A 12,026-nucleotide genomic window follows, 5' to 3' on the forward strand; every position below is an offset into this window, starting at 1 on the left:
AATATATTTAAGACAGCGACATTTTGTGCATACTGCTACTGAAAAATGCCTTACCCTTTAAACAAAACAGGGATTGTTTGTCCATATATTGCAATATATTTAAGCTGGCCAACTACGTCAAAGTCATCCCATATCTGGCCAGTCCTATGCTCAATTTTATCTGATTCATTAAGAATTTTATTGCTTCATTATACATTTTACAAAGGGACTTGGTTTTACCTGCAACTTAACTTGCTGCTTTCAAAGTAAACCTCCATACTTGGCTGCCCTTTTATTAGACACCAGTGGGATGACCTGACTATAGTTGGGAAGGGTGGGAGCTACAACATGGAGCTGGTCACTGCTCCTGTATAAACTATAACAAACAAGGGAAAGTTGTGCTCACCACTATTTTTTAAAACCATTAGGCGGGGGTGCAATGAGGGTGTGACCACAAAATACATATAGTCAAATACAAGAGTCCTCTGCACTCAACCCATTATCAATATATTTAAGACAGCGACATTTTGTGCATACTGCTACTGAAAAATGCCTTACCCTTTAAACAAAACAGGGATTGTTTGTCCATATATTGCAATATATTTAAGCTGGCCAACTACGTCAAAGTCATCCCATATCTGGCCAGTCCTATGCTCAATTTTATCTGATTCATTAAGAATTCTATTGCTTCATTATACATTTTACAAAGGGACTTGGTTTTACCTGCAACTTAACTTGCTGCTTTCCAACCAGCTCCATGTTGTAGCTCCCACCCTTCCCAACTATAGTCAGGTGATCCCACTGGTGGCCAATAAAAGGGCAGCCAAGTATGGAGGTTTACTTTGAAAGCAGCAAGTTAAGTTGCAGGTAAAACCAAGTCCCTTTGTAAAATGTATAATGAAGCAATAGAATTCTTAATGAATCAGATAAAATTGAGCATAGGACTGGCCAGATATGGGATGACTTTGACGTAGTTGGCCAGCTTAAATATATTGCAATATATGGACAAACAATCCCTGTTTTGTTTAAAGGGTAAGGCATTTTTCAGTAGCAGTATGCACAAAATGTCGCTGTCTTAAATATATTGATAATGGGTTGAGTGCAGAGGACTCTTGTATTTGACTATATGTATTTTGTGGTCACACCCTCATTGCACCCCCGCCTAATGGTTTTAAAAAATAGTGGTGAGCACAACTTTCCCTTGTTCCTCAACTGTTGTCTGCCACCTGCCCTGGAATTTCAGCCTGAATCTGGACTTGTTTTTGCTGCCATTTAAATGTTTCTGCAAAGGCCTGTGCACATTTTTGTTTAATAAACACCTTGAAGTTATTCAGCACATAGGCTCCTATCTGTGAATCCTTACACTCTAACGTTCTCATTATCATCAACCTTGAACTGTAGTGGGTACACTCAAATGCACAGGGAATCCCTAAAGATTCCGGTGTTCACCAATGCCCTTTTGGGGCCCAGGGCTTTCTGATGCAGAAACCAACAAGGACTAAGTGCATATAAAAGTAACAAGTCTGTAAACAAGGTACCAGCAAGGATTAGGCAAGACATAGTAAAAGAACTTGCAAAAGGGTCAAGGCAGGCAGCTTGAATTGGAGTCAATAACAGACAAAACTCAAAAAACAGGAAATTCAAATCAGTAGAAACGATTCGGCAGGATCTGTAAACAAAAGGCAGCTTGGGCATTGTTAAAATGGCAACAGGCCCTATAAAGGAAGAATTGAGTCAAAATTCAAAATTCACACTAAAAGATGACATCATGATGCTCTGCATCAAAGCGCAAATGTTGGTGAATGGACACCAGCGTCATTTGCGCCGGACCGGGTGCATGACGTAGGCAGAAGTGTGCGCCTGCGCACCAGCAAATGAGGAGGTGCGCCAGGAGGTAAGAGACCCAGAAAATCTCCCGGCGCATCTTACACCCACACAATGGGGGGTCTGCAGGCTCCCAGTTGGACAGCACTGTATTAAAGGATATTGGCAACCCCCTCCCAGGCTCCTTGTCCCCTCCACTTGGTTGCAGGGTCTGTCTTCCTCCATAGTTATACCACTGGTCCTGGGCCAAATTATAGTTTTGTCCTTCCTTTGCGCAATCAAATGTTCTGGAGAAATAAACACTAAATAACCTTCCTCCTCTCTTCAAGGGTGGCAAGATAAGAGCCCTGGCACAGGAGTTGCCATACCTTTTGTCAAGGATTAGGTAGCAGGGATCAGCTTTCTGGGGGTAAAGCAGCCCACGGCACAATCACAACTCATGGGAGTACAGTATCTTTTCACTTGCAGCTAATAAACAAAATAAACAGTACAAAATAATATCCTTGTCACTTAATGGGCTACTAACTAACACAGGTCAGTTGTCCTAACTAACCAGGAGGATGCATACCATTTGTCTCCCAAACAGAGAAAATGTAATTCCAAAAATCTCTCAGTGTGCTCACACGGGCTGCTTCCCTGTGTCTTTTCCCAGACTAGAACTCAACACACGAGCTTGAGCTGCCTTTTAATTAACCTCTCTGTTAGGAACCTGCGATATAAATAAGCTCTGTTCTGGACTTTCCCAGGTATCCTAGTGGTGATCCTCACCAAACATTCAACAGTCTCTTATAAATCCGTTTTACCCAGAACCACTAACCAAATAAGTACCAGGGGGCTGCACCTGTGTGTGGTACTCCTGGACCATGGACCAGCAAAAGTGCAGCTTCGACCTTCCTGGAGAATATATAGATACCCAACCAAAGAAACCCTTGGAATCTTATGGAATACTCAGTAGACAAAAGCTCATCCACCCACAAGCAGGACCATGATGACAATGATCAGATGCCAACCTGAGAGTAGCTTCACCCTCCCTGGGGCTCAGTATTGCAGCACTGTGTTTTTCTGACTTTCTCCTCATTTCTATGGAACTTGCCCTAGTCTAACACACAATGTGGGGTACAGTTGCCAGACAGCCTTGTTTTTCAGTCTGGTTCTAAACTTTCTGCCTCTTTTTCAGCATTGAGCAAACCAGAAACCCATCCAAATGTGTGAATGGTGCAAAAATACTGCCGCAAGTCATAACTCCACCCCCAACCTCATTAGGGGTGGGTTATATGGGGAGAATTATTCAGGGGTGGAATATACAGTAGTGAATTATTCAGGGGTATGTTTTTCAGGGGAGAATTGGTCTGGGGGAGTTAATTATTCAGAAATTGGTTATACAGTGAAGAATTATTTAGGGGGGATATATATTTAGGGGCGATATTCCAGGGTTATTTATTTAGTGGTGGGTTATATAGGGGTGAATTATTCCGGGGTGAATTATACAAGGGTGCCTTATTCAGGGAAGGGCTATAGTGAGTTATTCAGAGGTGGATTATACATGGGAGAATTTTTTCAGTGAGAATTATTGAGGTTTGAGTTATATAGAAAGGGTAAATATATATGTAAAGGCAAGTGATTGATGTTCCCCAACGCCACAGAGAAGATTGGCTTATAGGAAAGGAACCATGGGAAACCTTCTAAACCCCCTCCCTTATCAAAATTCTAACATAGATATAAGACAAAGACCACTTGACTGATGGTGGAGAAAGGCATTTATTAATTCATTTGATAATATTAGTAATCAACAGTTTTAGACAACTTAATTATAATCAGTCTAATGAAAATCAATAGAATTGTACATATTGTCTCTCTTACCCGCCCACATTTTTTGGTGGGAGTGTTAGCTCTAAACCAGTAAAACAATAGATCTGGGATACAGAACTGGCACTGGGATGATAGCGGCCAGCAGGGAAACCTTGTGTGTGACCCACAGGCCATTGGCTTGTGATACATAAGGAGCAATAGTTCTAGTAGAATATGTAAGTAGAGCACAGTTAGCCAGTAGGCCGCTCCATATCCCTGGGCAGTACCTCTGGGCTCAAGCGCTGATACAGTACATGACACAGGGGTGTGGCCTAAAACTGCTTGTCAGTATGGGATCAATTCCCACCCCCCGTGCCCTGTGATGTTCCTCTATTCATCAATAAAGGCAATATGTATCCCAGTAGAAAGTTTGTAGGGCCCCAATCTATAAAAAGGAAAAGCTCCTAGGTGTGACCATCATATCTCACTGGGGGTCATGACAGGGGGTTAAGGAAACTGGGATATATTTCTGGGATATTTTTCTTTAGTCTAGACTCTAGGGAAAGGCAAGGTCTGCCAATTCCACTCCCGTATCTCATTATGGGACACTTCTGGCTAGAGAATGGGGATGGGGCGGGGCTAGTATTGGGGGGGGGGAGTTTCATAGTGAGAATAAAACATAAAGTCATAGTGGTCAATTATTGTCATTCACTTGTTAACTAGTTAACATGAGGTGGCTCATACTTTTACTCTGGGGGGCAATAGGCCAAGGACTAGAACGGTAAGTGTTTTCTTTCATTTAATTTGTGGTTTATTTACTCACCTCACAATCCATTGCAGTGCAACATGAATGTCCTTTATAGGCTGATGCCAGTATATCCCTATTTGCTTGCTTAATGGATAGTGACCAGTAGTAGCCAGTTAACAGGGGATTTTCTGAGGTGAAAAAGACTAAATAAGAACGCTGTGTTCATTAGTATACCAGTATAGGATCTGTTATCCAAAATCCGTGGCACTTGGGGTCTGGATAATGGGGTTCTGTGTTGAAACCAAATTAAATACATGGTGAAGTGGATCCCATACCTGCAATACCCATGCCATGATGGATTCTTAGAGTAACCAAACAATGGGCAGTAATAGGTGACAGCATGGTGCAACCAGTAGATTCAGTTCTTATTATGTTCCCAGAACAGGGGGAAACATACGTATTAGGAGGATCTGTGTGAGAGATTTGCACCTGGGTTGAAGGAAAGGGTTATATTACCTTTGTGGGGCAAATCAGCAATAGCAACTCCCAAAAGCTTGTTTTTCCCCTAATGAGGATTGGCAGGGATGCTGATGTATTGTAATATTCATGGAGCGGGCAGCAAGTTCCATGTGATATAAGATAAATGTCTCTTTGTATGGAAAGTGTATTAGGGTTAACAATAACCTGTCTTAGCCAAAGAATAATACCTGTAAGGGTGTTCATTACTCCTCCTGCTAAGCCTCCTGAGATAACAATATGTTCAGTTGCTTGAGAAAAACTCACTTGTAACAGTTAGGGTTAAAGTTAGTAATGGATCTATATGATAGAAATGAAGCAGTGTCTGTTCATCATGCTATTTGCCTACACTGTGTGAATGACACAGTGTATGACCAAACTTTGCACCCTTGTCTGTGTCTTTGGGTTGTAATATTGCTATCACAATGTCCTGCATTGACAGATATACCTAGAAACACTTAGAATACTTGTTGGGAGTTGATTCCATTCTGGCACAAAAACATGAGTCAGGTTGTGATGTTGGGGATCAGGCTCACAGTCTGGGCACCAGGGGTCCAAACCATGGAAACAGCCCCAGACCATTATTCCTCCTTCACCAAACATTACCATTGGGCAGTAGTGTTCTCCTGGCATGTTCTGCACCCAGAATTGTTATGTCAACTCCAAACTAACTGTCATTTCCTTGTGCATGTGGTTAGTGTGCCGCTGCGGAGAGGGATGTCTCTGAGACAGAAGCTGATAGAAAGTCGATTTCCAGAGAATCTTTTTCACTCCCTATTGATGGATTTGGCTGGGAAGTATTCTCCTCTGTTGGATAACAGCCACCTCTCCTCTCAAGAACCTTTAAGCAACTACATGGATGTAAGTGTTCCCATAACCTTCCCTTTATCAACTGGGCACTGTTTGGGCAGCACACGAGATAAAGTGTAGAGGAGAGATCCATATCATATCAAGGCAAATAGCCACAGGTGTTTACACAAACCTGTCCTTAAATTCCCAATGCCATGCTGAGGGCAATTATTCAAATCTCCCCCATCCCTGTGCATATTAGTGTTGCACTTTCATTTCCCATGGTGATAACAAAGGCGCGTCACTGGGCTTGTCATAGACATCCCATAAAACAACCACACTTTGCACAAGTCCTGTATATAATGTCTAGTCAATTAGTTGCCAATTATATGCCTACCTACTCATAGTAAATAAACCCTTTTGAGATTTTGGCCAACCAGTGCCTTTGTGTGGGAGACACCAACCTTCCTACAGTTAGGTGTATGTGGGTAAGTTACCCCCTACTGGGCAGCTGCATTGAATCCGGTGAGTGTGTAAGGTAGATAGTACAAATAGCACATTAATACACGGCCCAAAATAAACAGCTATTCATCTAATTCTAGGAGACATTTATACTCCATGCAATGCTCTGGCTTATAAATTGTTTCAATTGAATCCCAGTCCTTTCTCTAATGGTAGTGTTGTCACATATATGACAAGGCCACAGATCATCACCAATTGGTTTTAGTGATTTTTATTACACATTATAACACCAACTGCAACTATTTCTCCACACTGGGAAAATTCCTAATGTGGATAAATCCACAGGTAGCTGGCTGGTAATTTCCCCCAAAACTGTTGTATTGTTTCACACTCAACCAATGACCACAAAATATTCCACATAGACAAAGTACCAACCCCCAAAAACATAGTGGAAGGAGGTTCCTGCCCCGAAGAGCTTACAGTCTAAGTCTAATTGTTCAAGCATTATGGTGTATGTGACCTACAGCACACCCTACAATGTGACCAACAGCATGTCCCCAATAAACCCATTGTCTCCTAGAGTGATTCATATATACAGATATAGTCCGATGATTGCTAGAGACCATAACATAGGTCTCCATAATATTATATTGCCTGATGCTGTTACACCAGGTTATCCTATTTTCTCTTGCTTATTGGGCAGAATCAGTACTTTGGCACAATCTCTATTGGAACCCCACCACAAGAATTCAATGTTGTGTTTGATACCGGATCTGCAAACCTTTGGATTCCATCTGTTACCTGTTCCAGTGCAGCCTGCAGTGAGTATTACAGAGACTGGGAAGTGGGGAGGGAGGGAGGGAGGTAGATGAGTAGGAGGAGAATGTTGAGACTTCCCATGGGAGAAATAGCACAAAAAAGACTAGTAAGTGGTGGGGGAAGGAGGTAGAAGGAATATGATGAGACTTCCTCTTCTTTCCCATGGTACAAAGAGCACAGAAAGACTAGGACATGGTGAAGTAGGGGGTAGGAGGAAGATATTGAGACTTCATCTTCAGTCCCATGGGAGAAAGAACACAGAAAAGACTAGGAAGTGGTGAGGGAGGGAGGTAGGAGGAAGATCTGGAGACTTCCTCTTCACTCCCATGGGAGAAAGAGCACAGAAAATACTAGGAAGGGGTGAGGGAGGTAGATGGTAGGAGGAGGAGATTGAGACTTCCTCTTCAGACGCATGGGAGAAAGAGCACATAAAAGACTAGGAAGTGGTGAGGGAGGGAGATGAGTAGGAGGAGGATGTTGAAACTTCCTCTTCAGTCCCATGGGAGAAAGAGCATAGAAAAGACTAGGAAGTGGTGAGGGAGGGAGGTAGGTGTGTAAGAGGAAGATGTTGAGATGTCCTCTTCAGTTCCATGGAAGAAAGAGCACAGCAAAGACTAGAAAGTGGTCAGGGAGGGAGGTGTGTGGGAAGAGGGTGTTGAAACTTCCTCTTCAGTCCCATGGGAGAAAGAGCACAGAAAACTCTAGGAAGTGGTGAGGGAGGGAGGTAGGTGTGTAAGAGGAGGATGTTGAGACTTCCTCTTCAGTTCCATGGAAGAAAGTGCACAGAAAAGACTAGGAAGTGATGAGGGAGGGAGGTGTGTAGGGAGAAGATGTTGAGACTTCCTCGTTAGTCCCATGGGAGAAAGAGCACAGTAAAGACTAGGAAGTGGTGATGGAGGGAGGGGGTAGTAGGATGAGGTTGAGACTTCCTCTTCAGTTCCATTGAAGAAAGAGCACAGAAAAAGACTAGGAAATGATGAGGGAGAGAGGTGTGTTGGAGGAGGATGTTGAGACTTCCTCATCAGTCCCATGGGAGAAAGAGCACAGTAAAGAATAGGAAGTGGTGATGGAGGGAGGGGGTAGGAGGATGATGTTGAGACTTCCTCTTCAGTTCCATGGGAGAGCACAGAAAAGACTAGAAAGTGGTGAAGGAGGGTGGTAGGTGGGTAGGAGTAAGATGTTGAGACTTCATCTTCAGTCCCATGGGAGAAATAGCACAGAAAAGACTAGGAAGTGGTGATGGAGGGAGGGGTAGGAGAATGATGTTGAGACTTCCTCTTCAGCCCCATGGGAGAAATAGCATAGAAAAGACTAGGAAGTGGTGAGGGAGGTAGTTGGGTAGGAGGAGGATGTTGAGACTTCCTCTTCAGTTCCATGGGAAAAAGAGCACAGAAAAGACTAGGAAGTGGTGAGGGAAGGAGGTGGGTTAGAGGAGGGTTTGAGACTTCCTCTTCAGTCCCATGGGAAAAAGAGCACAGAAGAGAATGGGGAGAGCTGATGGTAGAGGTAGTGAGGGGTCAGTACCAGACCCTAACCCCTCATGGTACAGGGTCCCAAAGTGGGATCTTAACTCTTAGAATATTGAATGAGGGTCTGTTGTTGAACTTACTGATGTTATAAGAAATGGGGGTGATTGTTCTGATTTCAATACAAAGTTGGTCCCTAATTTTGTTGCAGTTACACAATTCTGTGTCCACCCCCCCCCCCTTTCGCATCTCAGCTTCTGTTTTATTTCTACAGCAAATCACAATCGGTTTAACTCCAAATTATCCTCCACCTTCAAGCCGGGGAATAAAATGGTTTCCATTTCCTATGGAACTGGCAGTATGAGTGGAGCCTTGGGATATGACACTGTGCAGGTAAAATGACTTTTTATATAACTGTAACCCTTTATTATCCACAGGCTACCCCTCACTTGCCAGGGAATTGGCTTTATGCATAGTCAGTGTGGCTTATGGGACATTGGAAGGGTCCTACACTGGAAGCCTGCCTTGTGCAACATGAGTGCAATGAATAGGCTTGTGCTGATCATTAAAGGGACAGTATCCGCCTTGTGCAACATGAGTGTAATGGAGAGGGCTTGTGCTTATCATTAAAGGGACAGTATCCCCCTTGTGCAACATGAGTGTAATGGAGAGGGCTTGTGCTGATCATTAAAGGGACAGTATCCCCCTTATGCAACATGAGTGCAATGAATAGGACTTGTGCTGATCATTAAAGGGGCAGTATCCCACCTGTGCAACATGAGTGCAATGAATAGGGCTTCTGCTGATCATTAAAGGGTGCTGTGTAGAGTAGTGCCAGACCAACATGCGACTAACCCCCCTTATGTTTAAAGGAATATTGGCCATGGTATGTGTTATAATAATTCTTAAAGGAACATTCCTGCCCCAACACATCAGAATAGCAAAGTAGTTGAAGTTTTTAGCCAGTTGGTTGGGTGGTCAGAGTATTTCGGGAGGACAAAAGTTCCTTAGTTGTTATATCCCTCTCCTCCCTTAAATTGAGAGAGGGTTGGCTGCTTTTCAATTGTATCGGGGAAGGTCCCGCACAGCTTCAGCAAAGAGAGGAGACATGCATTCAGCAGCACACAATCGGTTATTTTAAAGAAACGGTACAACATTTCTAATTGAAGTACTTTGGAAACATACTTCTTTTTAGGTTTATGAACAGTACCTGCAGTATTGTTTTTTTGACTTTATATACCCAACCCTTTAAGTGCCACAGATCATAGAATCTGCTTTCTGTGGATAAAAGTACCAAGTGCCACAGAATGTAGATCTACAACCTGCTGCACTTTTTGGTTAGGTAGCGAACTCCATCACTGCTCGTTCCCCCACCCCCAGGCAACAAGCAGAGCAGGGGATTGTGTGGCCCCTGGAGCCCCAACAGCAACCAACAGCAGGCAGGTAAATTCTATGTGTCCTGCTGCTGCCCACACTTCCTGTACCTGAAGCACCGCCCCCTCCCCCGCTAGATCAGGAACTAGAAGTCGGATGTTCAGTTGGTGGGACCCCTCCAGCCCTTCCCCAACGATCTGCAGCCTCTTCCCCAGGTTAGTGTTACACTTATACACGCAAACACACACTCTTGATACTAATACACACTTACATTCACACTTACACACACACATACATTTTTGGGGATCGGGGGTCACACACTCACAGCCCTCACACACACTAGCACACAAACTTGATAAAGGTGGGATAAGATGAGGGCATGGATAAAGGTGGCATAAGATGAGGGCATGGATAAAGGTGGTATAGGATGAGGGCATGGATAAAGGTGGTATAGGATGAGGGCATGGATAAAGGTGGGATAGGATGAGAATGTATAAAGGTGGGATAGAATGAGGGTGTGGAAAAAGGTGGGATAAGATGAGGGTGTGGATAAAGGTAGGATAAGATGAAGGTGTGGATAAAGGTGGCATAAAGATGAAGGCATGGATAAAGGTGGGATAAGATGAGGACATGGATAAAGGTGGGATAGGATGAGGGCATAGATAAAGGTGGGATAGGATGAGGGTGCATAAAGGTGGGATAGAATGAGGGTGTATAAAGGTGGGATAGAATGAGGGTATGGAAAAGGTGGGATAAGATGAGGGTGTGGATAAAGGTGGGATAAGATGAGGGTGTGGATAAAGGTGGCATAAGCTGAGGGCGTGGATAAAGGTGGATAGGATGAGGGCATGGATAAAGGTGGGATAAGATGAGGGCATGGATAAAGGTGGTATAAGACGAGGACATTTATAAAGGTGGGATAAGATGAGGACATTTATAAAGGTAGGATAGGATGAGGGTGTATAAAGGTGGGATCGGATTAGGGTATGGATAACGGTGGGATAGGATGAGGGCATGCATAAAGGTGGGATACGATGAGGACATGGATAAAGGTGGGATAGGATGAGGGTTTATAAAGGTGGGATAGAATGAGGGTGTATAAAGGTGGAATAGAATGAGGGTGTGGAAAAAGGTGAGATAAGATGAGGGTATGGATAAAGGTAGGATAAGATGAGGGTGTGGATAAAGGTGGCATAAGATGAGGGCATGGATAAAGGTGGGATAAAATGAGGACATGGATTAAGGTGGCATACGATGAGGGCATAGATAAAGGTGGGATAGGATGAGGGTGCCTAAAGGTGGGATAGAATGAGGGTGTGGATAAAGGTGGGATAAGATGAGGGTGTGGATAAAGGTGGGAAAGGATGAGGGCATGGATAATGGTGGGATAGGATGATGGTGTGGATAAAGGTGGGATAAGATGAGGGCATGGATAAAGTTGGGATAGGATGAGGGCCTGGATATAGGTGGAATAGGATGAGGGTGTGGATAAAGGTGGCATAAGATAAGGCCGTGAATAAAGGTGGGATAGGATGAGGTGTGGATAAAGGTGGCATAAGATGAGGGCATGGATAAAGGTGGGATAGGATGAGGGTGTGGATAAAGGTGGGATACGATGAGGGTGTGGATAAAGGTGGCATAAGATGAGGGCATGGATAAAGGTGGGATAGGATGAGGGTGTGGATAAAGGTGGGATACGATGAGGGTGTGGATAAAGGTGGCATAAGATGAGGGCATGGATAAAGGTGGGATTGGATGAGGGCATGGATAAAGGTGGGATAGGAGTTGGGTGTGGATAAAGGTGGGATTGGATGAGGGTGTGGATAAAGGTGGGATAGGATGAGGGAGTGGATAAAGGTGGGATAGGATGAGGGAGTGGATAAAGATGGGATAGGATGAGGGAGTGGATAAAGGTGGGATAGGATGAGGGAGTGGATAAAGGTGGGATAGGATGAGGGAGTGGATAAAGGTGGGATAGGATGAGGGAGTGGATAAAGGTGGGATAGGATGAGGGAGTGGATAAAGATGGGATAGGATGAGGGAGTGGATAAAGGTGGGATAGGATGAGCGAGTGGATAAAGATGGGATAGGATGAGGGAGTGGATAAAGGTGGGATAGGATGAGGGAGTGGATAAAGGTGGGATAGGATGAGGGAGTGGATAAAGGTGGGATAGGATGAGGGAGTGGATAAAGGTGGGATAGGATGAGGGAGTAGATAAAGGTGGGATAAGATGAGGGAGTAGATAAAGGTGGGATAGGAT

General features: G+C 44.0%; 1 protein-coding gene across 2 annotated transcripts in view; it reads left to right on the forward strand.

The window, feature by feature from the left end:
- Positions 1-4,272: 4,272 nt before the first annotated feature.
- The window catches only part of LOC108704873 (pepsin A), a 35,097-nt gene continuing 27,343 nt past the window's right edge, over positions 4,273-12,026 (forward strand). For both annotated transcript variants that reach the window (XM_041586389.1, XM_041586392.1), the window contains exons 1-4: positions 4,273-4,372; positions 5,554-5,716; positions 6,810-6,927; positions 8,666-8,784. In XM_041586389.1, the coding sequence (XP_041442323.1) occupies positions 4,320-4,372; positions 5,554-5,716; positions 6,810-6,927; positions 8,666-8,784 (453 nt within the window). In that variant the 5' untranslated portion in view covers positions 4,273-4,319. The remainder of the gene's footprint in view (positions 4,373-5,553; positions 5,717-6,809; positions 6,928-8,665; positions 8,785-12,026) is intronic.

The sequence above is a fragment of the Xenopus laevis genome, chromosome 1L, assembly GCF_017654675.1.
Source record: "Xenopus laevis strain J_2021 chromosome 1L, Xenopus_laevis_v10.1, whole genome shotgun sequence".
Lineage (NCBI taxonomy): Eukaryota > Metazoa > Chordata > Amphibia > Anura > Pipidae > Xenopus > Xenopus laevis.